This window comes from Desmodus rotundus, chromosome 6 (genome assembly GCF_022682495.2).
Source record: "Desmodus rotundus isolate HL8 chromosome 6, HLdesRot8A.1, whole genome shotgun sequence".
NCBI classification, from domain to species: Eukaryota; Metazoa; Chordata; class Mammalia; order Chiroptera; family Phyllostomidae; genus Desmodus; species Desmodus rotundus.
In genome coordinates, this window is record NC_071392.1 from 132,921,625 (window position 1) to 132,944,786 (window position 23,162).

General features: G+C 39.5%; 1 protein-coding gene across 6 annotated transcripts in view; it reads left to right on the forward strand.

Moving 5' to 3' along the window:
* CFAP61 (cilia and flagella associated protein 61) overlaps nt 1-21,767 on the forward strand; it is a 354,209-nt gene extending 332,442 nt beyond the window's left edge. For 5 of the 6 annotated variants that reach the window (XM_045194437.2, XM_053927357.2, XM_024559865.4 and 2 more), the window contains 2 exons: nt 14,185-14,275; nt 21,253-21,767. In XM_045194437.2, coding sequence (XP_045050372.2) covers nt 14,185-14,275; nt 21,253-21,453 — 292 coding nt within the window. In that variant the 3' untranslated portion in view covers nt 21,454-21,767. The remainder of the gene's footprint in view (nt 1-14,184; nt 14,276-21,252) is intronic. The other variant, XM_045194438.3, reaches the window with a different exon arrangement.
* The last annotated feature ends 1,395 nt before the right edge of the window (nt 21,768-23,162 follow it).

Below are 23,162 nucleotides of genomic sequence, written 5' to 3' on the forward strand. Positions count from 1 at the left end.
TCATGGCAGAATAAAATGACCAGAATATAACCTTGCAGCGTGAACATAAATTGCTCCTTGTTATCTTCTGTGTTAAAGCCAGCTCAGACCTCCAAGGACACTGGGGCTTTGAGGTGGCTGTCCCATATGGAAAATATTTGTGTGGGTTTTTCCCCAGAATGTCTAGTTTGGGGACAGGTTTGAACCTAAAATGATAGATATTAAGTTCTGGTAACTTCAACTAAATACATTCTCCCAATTTTTGTAAATTTAATTTTAAGAAAATATTTTTGTAAAAAGTAGATGCTATACAGTCTATTGGGCATCATAGTAGATACCACATCCATTCTCTTCTTTTCGGAAATAGAATCATGATTTATAGGATGTTACATTGTACTGAAAATAAATGCAATGATTCCCAGCCTCCCCTGAAGCCAAGGAAGCTATGTGACCAACTTTTGGCCAGTAAGATATAAGTCAAGTGTTGTATGGGACTTTTGGGAATTCTCCCTAGAGGAGAGGGGAAGGGCTCTCTTTATCCCTTTCCCCATCCAAGACATGCATGTGATGACTAAAGCTCAGCAGCCATTTTGCTCCATGAGGCTAAAAGCCCTATGGATAGTTCTGTGATCTGATGTCTGTGGAACCACCATGCCGATCCTAGACACCACACCTGGACTTTCTTTATATAAAAGAAAACTATACCTATGCCTTTTAAAAGCCACTGTTATTTTGAAATTTTGTGTAACAGCAATCAAACCTAATCTTAGCTAATGCAAGGGATACCAAGGAATCTGGGGTGATTCAGAAAGTTGCTAGAAAGGCTAAGGAATAAGCATAAGGAAGTGAGATTTGGTTGTGGAGTTATTAGAGCATGAACTTTCAGATCACACAAAATTATGATGAAGACCCAGTTCAGCTCTGGCTGGTGTGGCTCAGTGGATTGAGTGCTGGCCTGTGAACCAAAGGGTCGCCAGTTCAATCCCCAATCAGAGCACATGCCTGGGTTGTGGGCCAGGTCCCCAGTAAGGGCCGCATGGAAGGCAGCCACTATTAATGTTTCTCTCCCTCTCTCCCTCTCTTCTTCTTTCTCTAAAAATAAATAAATAAAATACTTTTTTAAAAAAGACCCACTTCAGCCACTTGTTAGTTACATAACCTTGGGCAAGGCATTTAACTTTTCTGAATCTGTTTCCTCATCTGTAAATTGAGCCAGCCAGTCCAACTTTAGAGACTTGGAATTAGGATGAAGTGAGATAGTGCACATAAATTATTTAGCATGGTGTCTGTGGATTTGTGTCTTCAGATGAATACAACAGCAGCTCCAGCATCAAAGAAAAAATGAGTCTTAAGCCCTGGTCAAGTAGCTCAGTTGGTTAGAGCATAGTTCCCATGTGCCAAGGTTGCAGGTTCAATTCCCCATCAGGGCACATGCAAGAATCAATCAATGAATTCATACATAAGTGGAACAAGTCGATGGTTCTTTCTCTCTCTCTTTCTCTCAAATCAATAAATTTTAAAAATTTGGGCCCCCAGTGTTCATAGCAGCACAATTTACAATTGCCAAGTGCCAGAAGCAACCTAAGTGCCCATCAGTAAATGAATGGATCAAAAAACTATGGTACATTTACACAATGGAATACTACACAGAAAGGAAGAAGGAGCTCCTACCCTTTGCGACAGCATACATGGAACTGGAGAGCATTATGCTAAGTGAAATAAGCCAGGCAGTGAAAGACAAATACCATATGATCTCACCTTTAAGTGGAACCTAATCAACAAAACAAACAAGCAAGCAAAATGTAACCAGAAACATTGAAATTAAGAAAAATCTGGCAGTAACCAGAGGAGAGGTAGGAGGGGATAATGGGGGGAAAGTGGGGAGGGGTTTTCAGGAACAATTGTAAAGGACTCAGGGACAAAACCAAGGCAAGGTGGAATCATGGGAAGGAGGTGAGGATGGCTGGGGTTGGGGTAGAGTGGTGGGAAGTAAATGCAGACAACTGTACTTGAACAACAATAAAACAATTAAAAAATAAATTAAAAAAATAAAGTACACAATTCAGTAAAAAAAAAATGTGTCCCAGAGTGTAGTAAGCATCCACCAGGTAGTATGCAAGATTCCTTAGGCTGTAGAGCCACATATCTTATTTAATTATGGCATAATTTCAATAAGAATAAGAAAAAATATAACAAGCACATCAAATCTGTGATTTCACAGATATTATCACTTAGGACAAGACGGAAGAAATTATTTCCATTTTAAAAAAACACCAAATTAATCAGAAGAAAATTCTTGAATTAATCAAAATGTAGTCCTTGCAAAAACTGATGGATTCCCAAGGTAACTGAAGTTTGGCAAACATGAGTGCAAGAAAAGAAGGCTTGGCAGTGCAGTGACAGAAAGGACGAAGAACTGAGGTCAGTTGGACCACAATTTCATTCCCTCTGAGTCATGCTTTTGCCTTCAGCCTTGCCGAAGTGTGCCCATTGCAGCCCTTTGTTGCTGTGCTGGCTTAAGTTTTTCTAACACCTCTACCCTTCATGTGTGTACTTTTGGGTTGTTTTCCTCCATGCTGGTAAAGTATCTGGCACATAAAGATTTAATGGCAGAGAATGGCCTCCTAGGTCTTCCCCTTCTTTGCCATTTTGCCACTGAAGTCAGAAGCTATGGAAGACACCTAGGACAGAGAAAAGAGGAGAGAGAAAAGTCATTATGGAAGCACAAGGGGGAAGGAAAGAGTACTTGTTGAAGGGTGGACTGAGCAGCAGAGAACAGAGAACCAAAGGAAAGTAGGCCTTGAGAATTTTAAAAAAAACAGGGTTTTGCAATGCCTTACTAAACCTATTAGAATGGAGGAAGGGATGGATAAATGGACAGGTGGGTGGATGGAAGGAGAAAGGAATATAGAACATAAATATGGGCTCATAACACACATACCAGAAGAAGAAGGGGATATGGGGCAGGTGGCTTCAGAAAACATGTTTATAAACCTGCCTCTATCTCACCCAAGTCCTTTAACTGGGCTTGGCACACCCAGATGTCCTCTGTGGCCTGTCTAGGCTGGGAAATGACAATTATGACAATGATGAACCACAGAAGGCATCAACTGGGCTGATTGTCAAATGTGATTTCTTAAAATTAGAAATTAAATTTCCAAATGTTGCTCAAGCCAAAGCAAACACATCTGTAGGCCATACATACCTGGCCCCTTGACGACATACCACGATGTTTGTCACTTCCTGCCTTCTATGTATCAGAATGTCAGTGGGACAGACAGGTCATAGCAGCCAAGCTTCAGCCCATGGTACCATAAGGTTGAGACTCCTCATTAAGCATAATCTACAATTGGGCATTACAGAATAATTGTTACCCTCTGCTGTGAATCTAAGATACTGTCAGTACAAGATGGGCATGTACAGTAAGAACCTCATTCTCAGAGGAAAACCTGTAGGCCACCCAGATGCAGTCCCCACCAGGAGAAGAGACAACTCTTAGGGGAGATTCCAGATCTTGCAAACCTCTGTGCAGGTGTGAGTGGCAGCTGGGGATCCTAAAAGCAAAAAACTGACTTTTATCACACCAGAAGAAAACTTGAATGCTTTTTGTTTAAAACAAAAAGATCTTGGAGAAGGATGTTTCTCTTCTCTGCCCACCCACCTCTTTTTTTCTAATAGTTGAGTAGTTTAGCAATTTCCAGTTGAACTGTTTGGATTCTGGGGAATGCAGCCTTACTCCTGCAACTCTCCTTTCCTACTGACCCACCAGAGGGCCATGGCCTTGGAGTTAATACCCAGTATTTGAAATAACAACGCCCTTTACTCACTTTTCTTTTCCCTTAGATATGCTGTACTTTTTTTCTGAGGCCAATGAATGCAGCTTCTTTCAGTGTGTCTTATCGATTTGTTTTGCTCATCCTGAGAATGACCAATGGCTAAGCTAGTTACCAGATCCCCTCCTAGACTGTATGATTTTGTCAATAAAATAGGCTGAATGACCAGATAAGGGTGAGCTCTGGCGAAGTCTGATCAATTGTTTAATGATTGGACCATATCGATCAGAAATGGTTAATTCAGTTCCATGAATCAACATTTCCTGGGGCTTTTAAGAAAGGTATATTATTGCAAAAATGGTGGAGAATTTAAGTCTTCCCAAATAAACCAGGTTGACCATTGACAAAATGAACAGAGACCATAATGTCTTCTGTTTGGGCCCTGGAGAATTCATGTAAACTTTTTCTCACAGCTGCGTAGAAATGATTTTTGTGATGTTAACACTCAAATCTACACAGCCACTTAGAAATCCCATTGTTGCTGTGTTCTTGCCTGGCATTCTCCCCTAAAGTTTTCTAGGTGACCAGCTATGTGGGTTACTTAGTGGCAGCAATTAGTCTTCCCTTTTTGAATATTAATTGGGAAAGAAGTTAATATTTTCTAGTTCTTTTTAAATTTACAGTATTCACAGAAATATAAATTTTCTGAAAGCTCCTCCCCAATGTTGATCATCTGTAGCACTTGCTGCCATTAATGCAGACCGGCCCCCGGCCTTGGCAAGGACTTCAGATGTTCCTCTTCTTTCTATGGAGAAGAAAAGAAACCAAAATACATAAGTCATTAAGTTTGAGGGGAGGGGTGGGACAAAAAACTAGAGCTAAAACTTTTCTTAAAATAAAACTTCTAACATCCTTATATCAAAAGGAAATCATCTAATTTGACTCAATGTTGTAACCAATTGCAAAATGAATTTGGTTAAATTCAAAGTTTGTCTAATTTTAATGAGGAAAGCTGCCTTGTTTCTAGGATGGTTTAGAGGAAGCACACACGAGTCCTTCCCACTCTAAACACCTCTCACCCACCCTAAGCTGGGTCACTACAGCTGGTGCAAAGCTCTCTGTGGACTGGAGGGAGAGTAGCTGAGTCTGGCCCCTGCACTCACCTGCAGATCTCTTCAGAAGCATGGGCCCCACATGCTCCTTCTGTCTCAAAAGGACCAGCCCTGTGCTGTATGCTATGGGGACCCAGAGTGCACAGTGTGTAAGAGAACAAGACATGCACCAGGTTAACTCTTCTGCAAGGACAGATATGCCTCATACAGTGAAAATGAGGCAGAGAAAGTAAGTGGAAGCCCTCAGCCAGGAGTTATCTTCAAGGAGGAGGTTTTTGTTGTACTTGAACACTAGGGAAGATGAAAACTTAGAATAGGGTCCTCTAGGCTGCAGAGACCGTGGCCAGGTCAGGGGCAAGGTATTTCAAGGGATGGGGGTGAGACCCCTAGACTCCATAGTGGGAGGCAGCAAAGGGAACAGCATGCAGCCAGGGTACAGGTCTGAAGTGGAGAGAAGTCTGAGCTACAAATGGACTCTGAGTGTGGGCCCTGAGGCTGCCCCAGTCAGATCCCCCCAGCCTAGAGCACCCCAGTCCCAGACGCAGTAAGAAAGAGGGGTGTCTGCAGCCCACAGCTAGTGTGGAAAGGGAGTTGACCATGGCTTTCCAGAATTCCACTTCTTGACTAGCTGAAGTGGCCAGGGTAGAAAATGCTCAGCAGGGTGCCACCTGCCATCAGGACTGGTGTTGTCTGTTCCATGCAGAACTGAAAAAGAAATATAATGCAAACCCATTTCTTTCTTTTTAATAATGAGATTAAATTTGCCTACTGCTGAATAAAATACATTGGCTCCTGCTAGAAGGAGCTGGTCCTCACTGCCCTGGTGTTGGGATGCCTTGCCCACCTGAGAGGTGCTGTCTGATTATGGTTTGCCAACTAGAACACTCCAGATGCAGCTTCCTCCTCATCCAGAGTGAATCTGGTTCTGAAATTCCCAGTGAACAAACCTCACCCCAGCTTCACGCATGTGTTTGGTTTGGTAATTAAAGCACATGGATTTTTAGCAAGTAAATTATAATGCCCACATTTTCAAATGTTCCCTAAAATCATAGTCCCCTGCACATTATAGAATATGGAAACTCAAATATCTTTCATCCTAAACTAATCCCCAAATCCAGCACCTTAGAAAACCAAAGTCTCAAGCCACATAGCTGTTGATCTCAGGGGCTGCTGGCAAGTTTGAGAGGCATAGTATTTTGTGGTGGAAGAATAGCACTCCAATTCTGAGAAAAATACTAAGAAAACCATAAAATATTTCATAATTTAAAAATATTTCAAAAATTGTTATACAGCCTTTTTTCTCTAAAAAAGTCAATTTCCTAAAATGTTAATTTTCCAGGGGTTCAGAGGGAGGAAGGGAGGCACAGGGGATTTTTAGGGCAGTGAAACTCTTGTGTATGATCATGTAGTGGTGGCTACACAACATGATGCATTTGTCAAATGCTAGAACATATGCAACACAACAAATGAATCCCAGTGTAAACTGCAGACTATATTTAAGAATAATGTATTGATATTGGTTCGTGAATTATAACAAATGTCTTACACTAATGCAAGGTATTGGGAAACTGAGGGAAAAGGGAAGTATGTGAAAAATCTTTACTGCTCTGAAAATAAAACTAATATATTTTTTTAAAAGTTGATTTTCCAGAAGCAAACAAGGTCTCAAGGAGCATGAAAGTGAATTATAGACAGAGGCCAGGCTACTTGGGAGCTGTGATTGGTGAATGACCAAGGGCTACAGACTGACAAGGGCAGCCTTATCACTGTGCCCACTCTGAGGTCATTTGATGAGCCCTTTAAAAATCACTACCAGAGCTTCAGGCCAAGATGGGGGCATAAATATATACACTTCACTTCCTCACACAACCTAAAGAAGAATAACAGCCAATTTGAAAACAAAAAACAACCAGAACTGCCAGAACTATAGTCAAACTATATGCAAGCCCAAGAATCAAGGAGTTAAAGCAGGAGAATAAAGAACATCCATCCAGACTAGTAGGAGGGGCAGAGGTGAGCAGCTAGGACAGAGAGGACGTGGAGTAAGGTGGCAGCCGGCAGATCATGCGGTCCCACATTCACCTGCAGATAAATTCACCTGGAGGTGAACAACTAGGGAGCAAGACAGACCACACAACCCAGGGTTCTAGCATGGAGGAATAAAGCCTCAAAACCTCTGGCTGTAAAAATTTGTGGGGGTTGTGGCAGCAAGAGAAACTGCCAGTCTCACCAGAGACTCCCTTGGAAGGGCCCACAGGGTCCTAGAACGTACACAAGTCCACCCACCTACGAATCAGCACTAGAAGGACGCAATTTGCTGTAGGTAGCAAGGGGAAATGAGTAAAATCAGGGTGAGAGCAACCAAGTGGCATTGTTCCTTCTCTCTGACCCTCTCCCACATACAGCACCACAACCCAGCAAAGTGGGTTGCCCCACCCTAGTAAATAAATAAGCTTCCATCCTCTACAGTAGAACAGCTGTATTAAGACAAATAAATATGTCCCAAATGAAAGAAAAGATCAAAACTCCAGAAAAAGAACTAAGTGATAAGGAGATAGCCAACCTATCAGATGGCAGAGTTCAAAACATTGGTAATCAAGATGCTCACAGAAGTGATTGAGGATGGCCACAAAATAAAGGAAGAAGTGAAGGCTATACAAAGTGAAATAAAAAAAAATATGCAGGGAACCAACAGTAAAGGGAAGGAAACTGGGACTCAAATCAATGATTTGGAACAAAAGGAAGAAATAAACATTCAACCAGAACAGAATGAAGAAACAAGAATTTTTTTTTTAATGAGGAGAGGCTTAGGAACCTCTGGAACAATTTTAAATGTTACAACATCCAAATCATAAGGGTGCCAAGAAGGCAAAGAGGAAGAGCAAGAAATTAAAAACTTATATGAATAAATAATGAGGAAGAACTTCCCCAATCTGATGAAGAAAATTGACATACAAGTCCAGGAAGCTCAGAGACTCCCAAAGAAGTTGGACCCAAAGAGGAACACACCAAGACATATCATAATTAAGTTGCCTAAGATTAAAGATAGGGAGAAAATCTTAAAAGAGAAGAGAAATCTTAAAACAACAAGAGAAAAGGAGACAGTTACCTACAAAGGCATTCCCATAAGACTATCAGCTGATTTCTCAAAAGATAACTTACAGGCAAGAAAGGACTGGGAAGGAGCATTCAAAGTAATGAAAGGCAAGGATCTCCATCCAATATTACTCTATCCAGCAAAGCTATCATTTAGAATGGAAGGCAGATAAAGTGCTTCCCAGATAAGGTCAAATTAAAGGAATTCATCATCACCAAGCCCTTATTATATGAAATGTTAAAGGGACTTATCTAAGAAAAAGAAAAAGATCAAAAATATGAACAGTAAAATGACAACAATCTCCCAACTATCAACAAATGAGCCTAAAAATCAAAAATAAAAACTACATAAACAACTAGAACAGGAACAGAATCACAGAACCAGAGATCACATGGAGGGTTATCAGTGGGGAAGGAGAAGGGGGAGAATGGGAGAAAAGGTACAAGGAATAAGAAGCATAACTGGTGATACAAAATAGGGGGGAGGTTAAGAATACTATAGGAAATGGAGAAGCCAAAGAACTTATATGTATGACCCAGGGACATGCTGAAGAGAATGAGGTACAGGGCAGGGGGGTATAAAGGGGAGAAAAAATGGGACAACTGTAATACATAATCAATAAAATATACTTTAAAAATTACTACCAAAATAAGCAGTTTCTGTAAGTACTGGAGAAGGACCTTGCAAGTATGATTCTTCATTAGGTAGGTTTGGGGTACTTTTTTTTTTTTCTTAATCAGAAGAAACGATTCCTTTTCACATGTAGCCACAACACTTTACATCTAACAATCACCCTACAATTAGCAATTGCTTCACTTTATTTTTTTTATTTTTATTTTTTAGCAGCTACTTCACTTTATACATATTTATCTTGATCCATGGAGCAGTCTGTGAGTAATCTGATGTAGCAGACAGATGTGCAGAAGCTGCTCTCCAGGTGGGACAGTAACCTAAAAGCTCCTCTTGGTGGTGCACCAGCTCTCCCGGGTGTGAGAGCACTATCATCTATCATTCCTTGACCCTATGAAATTGTCTCTAGGGAACCACCACTGAAACTGCAATAAAGTTGAAAACAAGCCTTCAGAAGTCCATTTGTTGGTTTGGTTTCGAGAGTATTATTTCATTATCACTCTTTTTTTTTTTTTTATTGGAACCCAAGAGTTCTTTCTTGAGAGACAAAAAAGAAAAATCCAAATAGAGCTCTACAACCATCTTTCTATTTTAGAAATAAAAAAAATGGCTGCCACTGACAAATTCCAATGTTATTGGTAGCACTTGGCTATAGAAATTATGACAAGGATCCCAAAATGATTTTCCATAGGAGGCAGTGGTCGGGGTTGTGGAAGGGGGGAATTTTAGGTCTGCTAAGCCACTGAGCAAGCTGTTCAACATCATGTGATGAGAATAGGGATTGTCAAAGGCCAAGGTGCCATTTCTTCCAGATGCAGGTGTAAGAGGCCATGGAGTTTCAAAGGCAGCAAACGGAAGAATTTGCAATACATCCAACTTCCTCATACCCCTCCTCCCCCCAAGCACTGTGTAGACTTGCTTAGTAGTTATATTGATATTTTCAGAGGATTAAGGACCACTTATTTCTCTAGCCATCTGTGTTTGGCTTTGCGAATGGAGGCTATGCAAATGTGTGCAGTGGATGGCAGGCCAGAGCCTCGGGTGGGCAGCAGTGTGACCCTAAGGGAAGTGGGGCTTTCCCAGAATGCCCTCATTGAAGCAGACAGTAAAGAGGTGAGAGTTCTAGAGAACCAAGATGGCGGCGTAGGTAGACACACTGCGCCTCCTCGCACAACCAGAACTAACAGAAAATCGAACAGCAAGGAAGTCCGACACCAAGTAGATAAAAAAGGAACATATATCCATACTGGTAGGAGGGGCAGAGACGGGGACCGGGGCGGAGGACTTGCGTGGCCGTGGCGGGACCGAGACTGGCGGAGTGTGGGACTACGAACAGGGCAGGCAGTCTGACCACTAGCAGGCCCTGTGGCCCTACATTCGCGTACAGATAAACCAAGAGGGCAGGACTCAGAGTGGTGGAGAACGGGGCAGGCAGAGCGGTGGGTAGCACCCTGCGGCCCCACATCCGCGCATAGATAAACCTGGACGACCGGCAGGGAGTGAAGCAGACTGCGAAACCCACGGCTCCAGGGCAGGGAAATAAAGCCTCAAAGGTCTGATTGAAAACGCCCATGGGGGTTGGGGGAGCAGCAGGAGAGACTCCTGGCCTCACAGGAGAGGTCGTTGGAGAGACCTACAGGGGCCTAGAGTGTGCATAAGCCCACCCACTCGGGAACCAGCACCAGAGGGGCCCAATTTGATTGTGGGTAGCAGAGGGAGTGACCGAAATCCAGTGGAGAGTGGAGCAAGCGCCATTGCTCCCTCTCGGCCCCTCCCCCACGTACAGTGTCACAGCTCAGAGATCAGCGAGACCCCGCCCCTCCCTGGGAACACCTAAGGCTCTGCCCCTTTAAGTAACAGATGCGCCAAGACCAAAAAAAAAAAAAAAAAAAAAAAAAGGCCCAAATGACAGAACACTTTAAAGCTCCAGAAAAAATACAACTAAGCGAGGAAGAGATAGCCAACCTATCAGATGCACAGTTCAAAACACTGGTTATTAAGACGCTCACAGAATTGGTTGAATTTGGTCGAAAAATAGATGAAAAAATGAAGGCTATGCTAAGAGAAACAAAGGAAAATGTACAGGGAACCAATAGTGATGCGAAAGAAACTTGGACTCAAATCAACGGTGTGGACCAGAAGGAAGAAAGAAACATCCAACCAGAAAAGAATGAAGAAACAAGGATTCGGAAAAATGAGGAGAGGCTTAGGAACCTCCAGGACATCTTGAAACGTTCCAACATCCGAATTATAGGGGTGCCAGAAGGAGAAGAGGAAGAACAAAAAATTGAAAACTTATTTGAACAGATAATGAAGGAGAACTTCCCCAATCTGGCAAAGGAAATAGACTTCCAGGAAGTCCAGGAAGCTCAGAGAGTCCCAAAGAAGCTGGACCCAAGGAGGAACACACCAAGGCACATCATAATTACATTACCCAAGATGAAACAGGAGGAGAGAATCTTAGAAGCAGCAAGAGAAAAGGACACAGTTACCTACAAAGGGGTTCCCACAAGACTGTCAGCTGATTTCTCAAAAGAGACCTTACAGGCAAGAAGGGACTGGCAAGAAGTATTCTAAGTCATGAAAGGCAAGAGCCTACATCCAAGATTACTGTATCCAGCAAAGCTATCATTTAGAATGAAAGGGCAGATTAAGTGCTTCTCAGATAAGGTCAAGTTCAAGGAGTTCATCATCACCAAGCCATTATTATATGAAATGTTAAAGGGACTTATCTAAGAAAAAGAAGATAAAAAATATGAACAGTAAAAATGACAGCAAACTCACAGTTATTAACAACCACACCTAAAACCAAAACAAAAGCAAACTAAGCAAACAACAAGAACAGAAACAGAACCACAGAAATGGAGATCACATGGAGGGTTATCAATAGGGGATTGGGAGGGGGAGAGAGGGGCAAAGGTACAGAGAATAAATAGCATAAATGATAGGTGGATAATAGACAGGGGGAGGATAAGAATAGTGTAGGAAATGTAGAAGCCAAAGAACTTATAAGTATGACCCATGGACATGAACTATAGGGAGGGGAATGTGGGAGGGAGGGGGTGGGCAGGATGGAATTGAGTGAAGGGGGGGGGAAATGGGACAACTGTAATAGCATAATCAATAAATATATCAAAAAAAAAGGTGAGAGTTCTGAAGGCAATAGACAGAAAAACCACCTGAACAGCACCTGGGGTGTTGCAACAGAGTTGGGCTGAACGAGGAAAGCAGAGAGACAGAACTTATGCCACTTAGAAGGATGTGTGTGGCTCTTGACAACCAAAAGAAGTGGGTGGGAACTCCTAATGGTGTATGGAACCACTCAGTGGGCAATCTCAGTAACTGAGGAAGGATGGCAACAAATTTAAAAGGGCTCATTGGTTTCTAATGTAGGAATTATGATAGTTTTAGGATTTGCACATCCACAGTTCCCTGAAGCTTCTTTAAAAGCTCTTTAGATCTGAGTAAGGGACCATCCTGGCAAAGCTGTGCTTAAGTATCTGTACTTCAGATATTATTGATATGTTGGTCTAAGAAACTACTGTCTGAGATGAGTCAAAATGCCACCCTACTGAGCTGGTCCCTCCTGAGGCAGCCAGCCCTGCACCAATGTCTTTACTCCAGGAATTAGATGTCGATGTTGGCAAGGGTTTCTAGAGGCCAATAACCCTATTACTAGGACTCCCATTGATTTGACTGCATTCATTCAGAATTCAGTGGTCTTGAGTAACTGTAGAAGTGAGCAGTTCTGTTTCCATTAGGGGCCCTTCTGACACCCTTAGCCTTCCATGCTATAGGGCTCAGAAAGACCATCCTTAAACCTGGTTTCACACACAGCTTTCCTACTGTTCTATTGAGTTTTCGATCATAGGGCATTTTGTAGAGTTTTGTCACCTATTTATTTGTCACAATTTTATTCTATATCAATGAAAGATCAACCAAGGCCAAGTACATAAAATATAAACAGTGCAATGTGCATTCATTAATTCATTCACTTATTCATTCATTCATTTTATGAACATCTATAGGATGGCTGTTACAGGCAAATGCTGAGCTAGACAGCCATGAAGTGATTACACAACAGATCTGACTTATCCCTGTCTCCAGGAGCATCCTTCCTTCCCATCACTTTCCTGAGCTCATCTCCTACCAATTCCCCTTTATTTATACCCATCCCGCCTCCCTAAGTGGTCTAGGCACATCCTTGCACCTGCTGTTTCCTCTCTCCAGAAGCCTCTTACCGCAATCTCCACCTGGCTCACTCTCTCCTTTCCCTCAGTTATTTTCCCTGTCTTAGGTGACTTAACCTTTTTTTGGCTTCCTCCTGCCCTCTCTTGATTTATGTTTTCTCCTAATTGTTCTCATTCTCTAACATTCTACATATTTGCCTATTTGTTGCTTGAATATAAGGGATATTTGTCTGTTTTGGTCCCTGCTATTTCCCCAGGACCCAGAACAGTGTTGAGCATATAATGGGGGTGAAGTAAATATTAGTAGAATTAATAGTCATATGAATATATGACCTGAACAACAAAGTAGATAATTAAGCATGAAATTGGGTCATGTTCTGGTTAAGTGAATAAATGATAGGCAATAATTGATATACCTGAATCCACGCTGATCATAGCACAGACTTTTGTCATTAGATTTGCCTTTCAATGCCTCACTAGTCCTTGAGACTCATTAGCTCCCTCCCCAAGAATTAACGTTAAGCCTCAGAAAACAGAAGGTGCCCATCTGCATGGCCACCAGCTTTTTCTTCCCCTGTGCACATACATAGCATCCTTTAACAGTAATAGAAATGACATACTCACATACAGCAAGAGTGAAGCCCATGTAATCGATGTGTCTCCTGAAGAAGTGAAGTGTCCTGTTCCAAGACACTAGCATTAAATAAAGTACAAGTTTAATAACTGTTTTTGGTTATTCCAAGAATAAATAAACATTCTTCGTTATTCCAAAAAATGCACCCAATCTTCAGCAATCATCTGTAAATAATGCATGGCCATACTGTCCTCCATGAAGGAAAGCATTTATTCAAATAGTTTTCAGTGAAAAGTTAGCAAATATAAACACTAAAAGAGCTGCTCTCTGAGAAGAGATTAAATTAAGCATCAGTACAATTGTATGAAGACTATGTTGCAACATGGAGGTGGCCTGTTTTTCTGGTCATTATTAATCCAGAAATCTTAATTATGAACAACATTTGTGTTATTGTCTACCCAAATTTAATTTGTTTATGCAGCAGTTCAGTTAATCCTGCAATCTGTTTTTCTCAAACGAGGGCAGATAATGGAGACACCGTTCTTTACAGGTCTTCAGGCTTTTAAATGCTGATAAAATCAGGATTCTTCACTGGGTCTTGCCCTAGCTCTGAATTAAACCACTTTAAATGTAATTATGGAACCTGGCCTTACATCAGGAACATCCATTTAAAAAATTGATTGGCCAGGCTATTCTACGAAGCATTTTATGAGCAAACGATTGCAGTGGGGCCAGGACTGTAATTTATAACGGCAAAGAAGCAGGTAAATACTTTATTAGTGGTAATGAGAGGGTTTCCAGCTAACTGAATCTTTTCTTTCCTCACTAGCTTCTTCACGGAGCCCTGGTGTATAGCCCTCTTTCACGATCGTTTTATTGATCTCAGGAAAGAGTTACGGCAAATCTTAACCTCTAAGGAGGTAAGAGTGATTAATGGATATGTGAGTTATTCCTTGCAAATTATAAACAGTTTACAGTTGTTGATCATTTAGACTTTTCCCTGCATTCCCACTTTATGGGAATAGTTTATAGTTTCAAACTAACTATACTTCATATGAACAAACTACAGAGTATTTAAACATGGATGGTGATATTCAGGGACAGTGGATTATTTAAATCCTTTTACGAAGGGCAAATTTCTTTTTCCTTTTTAAAAATAATTGTATTTTCAATATCAGCAAACAGTGTTGGCGAGTGTTGGACATGAGTTATATCTGCTTGTCCCCAAGAAGGAAGATTGCATTCCTTTAGTTTCTGATCAGCTATTTGCTAAACATTTGAGTGCATGTACTGTTTGAACATGTAACGAGAAGTCATCAGATGTCCAAACACACTTCTTTTATAACCAAAACTTCTTTCTCAAAGCAGTACAGAATTAACTGGAAGTTAGGCTACACATCCCAAAGCCTCCGTGTTCAGCAAGAAATTCGACTCTGCGTTGTAAATAGTAGAATATTTGTGAAACTTTAAATTATTTCTTTCAACACGAGAGTCCTTACCAGAGTTAGGTAAAGTTAACATCTGTGCTTAAAAAGTGGTCAAATATCCTTAAAGACTGCTGCTTGCTTCACTCAGACACCAGCTGAAGCACAACTGAGCTTCCGCCTTGTTTTTCTGTCTATATGGGCAAGTTCGGCATCTCTGTTGTCATCCTAACAAGAACCATCCTAGGTGGGCAGAGGGACTGTTATCATCTGTCCTTTACCAACGAGAAAGCTGAAGCTGAAAGACTTTAAGTGACCTGCCCATCATTTACACAGCTAGTCAGTAGCCAGCAAGCTTCAAACTCAAAGATCTGTCACTCCAAAGACAGGAACACGGCACTGAGCCACACGGGGCCCAACTATGTGGCTTGGTATTTTCTCTTCATTGTGCACTCCTCCCAACCTCTGCTTTTCAGTTTTATCCCTGGGATTCAAGCTAGAAAAGTGAAACAATTTTATTAATCTGAAGTAGATTCAGATTGAGAAAAGTAGATTTAAAATTTAAACCAAACTCAGTTGTCTTTAGGGTACACATAGGTAAGAAGCTGGCAGGAAAATGTACATGAGAAAAGTAGAGGGGACTATGACTGTAAGTCAGACAGTTCCCTGCACTTCATCCTGAGGCTGTAAGGAAGTCAGGTCCAGTTGAAATATGAGTCCCAATGGAAAGCCTGGTGTTTACTGAACTCCACTTAATGACTCAGATACTCTCCTGCCTCTCAAAATGTACTCTACAGCTCATTTCTGCCTCACAGTAAAGATTCATTAGTTTTCTAGTTACCCCATCAAAACTCTGTGCCCATGTCCTCTACAGCCCAGATCTGAGCTTCTCTGTTAACATTTTGCACAAGGCCAAGGGGTTTTAGGTGTCAAGCTTAAAAAGGGAAGCTTTTCCTTCACTTTTCCAAGTAAACTGTCAAACCCAGTAACTCACTGTTCATGGTACTCACTGAGAACTGTCACCCTTTACCAATAAACAGACATTTGCTCTGGTTCAGTTTCCCATAAATGAACAGTGCGGACAGCAGGCTCTTTCAGTAGATCATATGTGGCCATGGACATTTGTGGAAGAGACACTACAGGCTCCCCAACCATTCCTATGGGTTTTTTAGACTTCCAGAAAGTAAAACTTCTGGGGGAAAAAAGCCTCCATTGGGGATTGCTCTATTTTCCACATTTGCCTTTGTCAAATGGGAGAGGCCAGAAGAAGAGGTGGTATGTGCAGTGGTATCTGCCTCTAGCTCAGATTCCCATGGAGCAGGGACTAGCTGTTCCCACCTCAGAGAGCTGTGGAAGGGGTAAAGGATGGGATGTGTGCGAGTATGTGGCACAGAAGAATGGCTCTCAGTAAGTGCCAGCCACCGTAAGTAACTGTGGTGGTGACAGTTATGGTGGAGACAGGCTGACAATGGAAATGGCAGTCATATAAACACATGCAGGAATTTCATATTAAGAGTCTGACACTAGGAAAATAGAGAGTGTATCCTTCACTAAAGAATAATTGTAATTCCTTTTCCCTAATACTGAGTGGATGTAACCCATTTCATCTCAGTTTCTACCTTGTTTTCAGGGAAATTCAGAAATTAACATCTATTAACTATGATATCCTAGAGCTTAGCATATCAATTTTCCTCTTTTTCCATATGAGGAGAAAGAAATAAAAAAATATTGTCTGTGACTGTTACAAGTTACCTCAAATCTATATGTCATTTATTTTAAAAAGAAGCTCATTATATAAGACATCTCAAATCTGTTTGTGGATGTTAAGAGAGGAAATCCACTGGCACTGCAGTTAGCTGTGATTGAAGCCAAAGAGTCATTCACCAAAGTGAAATATTGTGGAGTGAAAATTACCCCTCAAAATTCTTTAAGAAATATATTACAATTACAAACAATTATAATAACAATATATAACAATTATACCTAACAACAGAACCCCAAGATATAGGAAGCAAAAGTTCATAGAATTGAAGGGAGAAATTATTCTGAAATGATAGCTGGAAACTTTAATATCTCACTTTTAATAATGCATAGAATAATCAGAATATCAATAAGGACATAGAAGACTTGAGCAGTACTATAAATGAATTAGAACTAACACATGCATACAGAACACTCTACCCAACAATAACAGCAGGATGCACATTCTTCTCAAGTGTACACAGATCATTCTCTAGGATAGGCCATATGTTAGGCCACAAAGTAATTGTCAATAAATTTTAAATATTTAAATCATACAAAATATATTATCTAAACACAATGAAGTGAAATTAGGAAATAAAAACAAAGAAAAAATTCACAAATTTTTGGAAATTAACAGATTATTAAGCAACTTCTTTGATCAAAGAAGTTCTCTAATGGGATATTAAAACAGAGACAAATGGAAATTAAAACACAATACACCAAAATTTATGAGATGCAGCAAAATCATCTTTCAGAGGAAAATTCATAGATATAAATGCCTATATTTTTAAAAAGGAAAGATCTCAAATCAATAACCTAATTTTATATCTTAAGGAACTAGAAAAAAAGCCAAAGAAAACCCAATGCTAACAGAGGAAAGAAATAATATAAATTTTAGTGAAGATAAAGTATATGGGAAATAGAAGAATGACAGAGAAAGATTGATAAACACAAAAGTTGGTTCTTTGAAAAGGTAAACAAAATTGACAAACCTTGAACCAGACCGACTAAGAAAAAAGATAAATTACTAAAATAAGAAATAAAAATGAGGATATTACTACTGACTTTACAAAAGTAAAAATGGATTATAAGAATACTATGAACAACTGTATGCCAAACAATTAGATAACGAAGATAAAATGGACAATTTTCCTAGAAACACACAACTATAAAAACTGACCCCACGATAAACAGAAAATCTCAACAGACCTGTAACAAGTGAAGGTATTGAATCAGTAATCAAAAACCACTGAGCAAAGAAAAGCCTAAGACCAGACATCTTCCCTGGTGAATTCCACCAAATACTTAAAGAATTAACACGAATCCTTCTCAAACTCCTCCTAAAAAAGATAGAAGAGAAAGGAGCACTTCCTAGCTCATTCTGTGATGTCATCATTACCCTGATACCAAAGCCAAAGATATAAAAAGAAAAAACTACAGAACAATATCCCCTATGGATTTAGATATGAAAATCTTTAAATGAATACTAGTAAACTAAACCAGCAGCATATTAAAAGGATTATATACCATGATCAAGTGATAATTACCCCAAGAATGTAAGGGTGGTTCAACATATGGAAATTAGTCATGAATAGAACAAAGGGGGGTAATGCTACCATCTCAATTGATGGAGAAAAAGCATTTGACTAAATCAAACATGCTTTTACAGTAAAAAACAAAACAAAACAAAAAACTGAAAAACCTAAAAATAGAAGGGAACTGCCCCAACCTAATAAAGTGTATGTATGAAAAACCTACAGCTAATATCACACTTAATGATGAAAGAGTGAAAGCTTTACCTCTGTAATTTGGGACAAGACAAAGATGCCTGCTTTCACCACATTTGACATTGTCCTAAAAGTTCTAGCCAGAGCAATTAGGAAAAAGGAAAAAAAAGACCTCCACATTGGAAAGGAAGAAGTAAAACTATCTCTATTCTCCAATGACAAGATCTTATGACATATAGAAAATCCTACATAATGCACAAAATAACATTAGAGCTAATAAATTAAGTCCACATATTCTGGGATACAAGATCACACAATAATCAGTTATCTATATTAGCAATGAATAATCCAAAAACGAAATTAAAAAGCAATTCCATTTACAATAGCATCAAGAATAATAAAATACATAGGCATAAATTTCACTAAGGAGATGCAAGCTTTGCACACTGAAAACTATAAAACATTTCTGAAAGAAACTAAAGAAGACCTAAACAAATGGAAAGACTTCTGTGTTCATGGACTTGAAGACTTAATTTGTTAAGATAACGAATGATACTCTCTAAAACAATCTACAGATTCAATGCAATCCTATCAAAATCCCAATGGCATTTTTTTTTTTGTAGAAGGAAAAGCTAATCCTACAGTTCATATGGATATGCTAGGGACTCCAAGTAGCCGAAACAATTTTGGATATTTAAAAAAAGTCAAAGGACATAACTCTGTAAAATCTCAAAACACTACAAAACAACAGTTACCAAGACAGTATGGTACTTACATAAAGATAGGTGGAGAGATCAATGAAATAGAGAGTCCAGAAGTAAACTCATTTACATGAGAAGATGTTAACATCATTAATCATTAGGAAAATGCAAAGCAGAACCACAATGAAATACCACATCACACCCACTAGACTGACTCTAGTAAATAATAATAATAATAATAATAATAGCAGCAAGTATTAGCAAGAATGTAGAAAAACTGGAACCCTCACAAATTGCTGATGGGAATGTAAAATTGTGCAGCTGCTGTGGAAAACGGGTTGATGGTTCCTTAAAATCTTATATGCAAAATTACTATATGACATAGCCATTGCACTTCTAGGTATATATAACCAAAGAATTGAAAAATAAGCATCCAAGTGAATACTAGTACATGAATGTTCATAGCAGCACTATTCAGAATAAACAGCCCAAATGTCCATCAATGGATAAATAATGTGGTCTATCCACACAATGTAATATTATTCTGCCATAAAAAGAAATGAAGTACTGATACATTCTACAAAGTGGATGAACATCAAAACATTATGTTAAATGAAATACCCAGATACAAAGAATTGTGTATTTCATATGGCATTGTGAAGAGGGTTGGTCGTAGATGAGCACTTTGAGAGGGGAGATGGTCAGACCGAGAGGGGTCAGACTATAAGAAGCAAATGCACAAAGAGTTGTTTACAATCTAGAGAAGTATTTGTCTTAGGTAAACTTAGAAGTTCTATTTTGTGACTTTACAGTATTTATCCCAATGCCAAAACAGTGTCATGAGCCCCAAATCTTCAATAATTATTGTGGGAAAAATCAATATACGTTTAATGCTTTTGTTTGACACAATTCTCCCCTCATGAGGAGAATTCTTGGAGAAGAGAAAAAACTCTTATATATTACAGAATATATCCTTCGGGACATGCTGGTGGCAATCACATTATTAAGCACGTCTAATATTTGGTTCTGGGCATCAGTTGCCTTTTTCTCTCTCACCATCTTTGTTGGGCTGATTTGAAGTCCTGGACTTCAGTGACCGTTCTTCTAATGGATGTGCGCATAATCTCTGACACTGAGTAGTGTGTCACTTAAATAACCAAGTGGTAATTTCCCTATGCCCCATGTAGTTTGAGTATTATTTTTTCTATCTGTAAGTTCTTAAAATTAATAAGTTAATGATCCAGTAGAATTATGCAAGTTACCACTTTTTTCTGTTCAAAATAAAAAGAATTATTGGTAATTCAAATAAATATAACTTCAAAGTCCATGTAACTCTTCCTTTCTTTAGGGTAATTTTTAATTATTGTGGTGTTCATAAACCATACAGTTCAAACCTCAGTGAAGTGCTTTTTATAACAATCCTCCTATAGATAGATACATGGACAGATGAAGCAAATACGGTGCAACATTAGCTATAGAATCCAGGTGATGTGTTTGCAAGTACCAACTGTACAATTCTAACAACTTGCTTTAGGCTTGAATATTTTTAGAATAAATGTTGGCAAAAATCCTTACTATATTAGAGAGTTGCACAGCGTATGATTCTCAACCTCATGTAACTTTATTCTCCCTAAGCCCTATCTTTAGAGATATCAATGAATTTTGACTTTACTAAGAATGTATTCTAAGCTTTTAAAATCCTATTTCTTAGGGATTCTAACCAAGTAAACCATCTAGAAATTTTCATGTAAGAGTATTTCATCACTTTTCTTATTTTTAAAATAAGCATGATTACAGATCATTTTTATCTGAAAATTAAGATCTTAACATCACTATGCTTGGTGAACCTTGAGGATATCATGCTAAGTGAAGTGAGCTAATAACAAAAAGACAAATACTATATGATTCCACTTATATGAGGTGCCTAGAGTAGTCAGATTCATAGAGTCAGAAAGTAGAATGGTGGTTGCCAGAAACTGGGAGGAGGAGGAATGGGGAGTTGGAGTTTAATGGGGACAGAATTTCAGTTTGGGAGGATACAAAAGTTCTGGAGATGGATGTTGGTGATGGTTGCACAAAAATGTGAATGTCCTTAATGCCACTGAAATGTACATTTAAAAATTAGTAAAGTGGTAAATTTGTCATGTATATTTTGCCACAATTAAAAATATTAAAAACTAGGAAAAATTTAACCATCCTTGGGGAACTGGCCACTATGTTCTTCATTTTAGTGAAACTGCCCTCTTATGGTGGGGCTAAGTGCAAGTAATTTCTGTATCTGGCCTCTTGCTGTGTTTGCCAGGAGGAAAAACTCCCTTCCATAGAACAGTTAGCCCATCAGATAGAAGATGAAGAAATTAACCTGAAGGAGAAGCCCAGGAAATACCTCAAAAGAGTTTTCCAGGAAACAATCTACAAGAAGCTGGTGGAGAAGAGCATCCTTGACTACCTGCAATATAATCACTACCACCTGCCCATGTATGCGTGGCCAGGCATCATTTAGTTGTGGCCATGGTCTCCACTTTATTGTTTTTTACACATGTAGTCTTTAGAACTGCTCTGTATAGTAGGAAACCTCTCCGAAGCCTGGTTTGACAGCCAACCACCATTGTCTCCTGGTTTTGTCATTTCTTTTCGCATCCACTTATGTCTGTCGTTTTCGATCATCCCAGTAGGTGGCACATGGCAGTGCATCTCTATTCCCGGTCAGGGAGAGTCTTTACTAATACCAGACTTGTTCCTGAGCAGAATAATCTGTTGTAGCAATAAAATAAGATTGGGCTGTGTAAAACTTGTGTGGTTTTTTTTTTTACTTTGAGTGTGACTGTTTCTTCATTTCCTGAAATGTTCTGCCTCCAATTTTATTAGTTATTCACATGTTTACACAGTAATAATCCTGGGTGGTAAAAAAGAAAATTGTGTGCCCACATGGAAAATTAGTGAAATTGATGATGAGAAATTAATTCAACATCAGAGAGACTGGTTGTGTAGGAAATTTTAAGTCAACTTTTGGATGAAGAGGCTGCAATCACAACCCCTGCATGTCTGTACCATGTTGCAAGTCACGACGAATGTGACAAACTAGAATATAACACACGGGCTCGTGCACGGGTTTTATTTTTATTTTTTTATCTCATGTGCAAGTTTTAGACTAGAAAACAGTAGTGGAAAATTAATCTAGTTGATTTCCTTTGACCTTTAGCCCTGTGGCTTTGCTTGGGGGGTGGGGGAGAGCTGGTACATGTCATTGTAATATGGGTCAGAGACCCTTTTTCTTATAAATAAAGCAAAGTAAGTGCCTACTAGAAAATATATGGATCCAGAAACAACACATAAGATTGTTTTCATGTATTTGGATCTTTTTAGTTGATAGTGTGACACTATTTGTGACTGAATTTTGACCAGCAGGGCTTAAAATTGGTTTCCATAGACACAATTCCAATTTTTGTTCTTTTTTTGCATTCATATTAATGTTAGCAAAAGTTGGCACAATTACAAGGATAACACAGCTATTAGGAGGATAAGCATAGTTTGCATTACAGAATTCTACATCCATTACCATCAAACTGATATTCTCAAAACCAAAATTGTTCAAGCACACCAGACACTGATTTTTCTAAGACAGGCAAAAGTAAGCAATAAACCCCACTAATTCCTTTACACAGACGTTTTACACAAATGCATGGGTCATTAGGGTAAGGGTCCAGCTTTGACCGTATGGTACAAACTGTAACTTGAATGGAGAACAATCATTACTGATTTACTCCTCAAACTGCAAACCCAGCACCCATGGAACCATATTTCAGGGGCTTGCAAGTGAGTCAGCTCGAGAAACTATTCTCCCCCACTCCCTTCCCCTGAGAGGCCCTCGGGGCAAATTCATCAGCAAATGGAGTGTCTGTAACAGGCCTGGGACCCTTGGGTGGAGATTAACAGGACAACCTCAGAGGATCAACCGTTACGATTTCTGTGATCAAGTATTACCATTATCAAGCTTCTAGTCACATTAAAAGGACCCCTAAATGACAGTGTACATCTTAATGTTGAGTCATACATAAATTTAATGTTTTCCTTTGCTGCTTTTTAAAAATCAATCCTGGACTTACATAAGTATCACGACAGATTTGAAAATGTCTAGATCATATTTTAGTCTGCAAAATGTGTCAGGTACGGTTATTGCAGCCATCGTCTCCCAGTCAAAAAGTGAGTCAT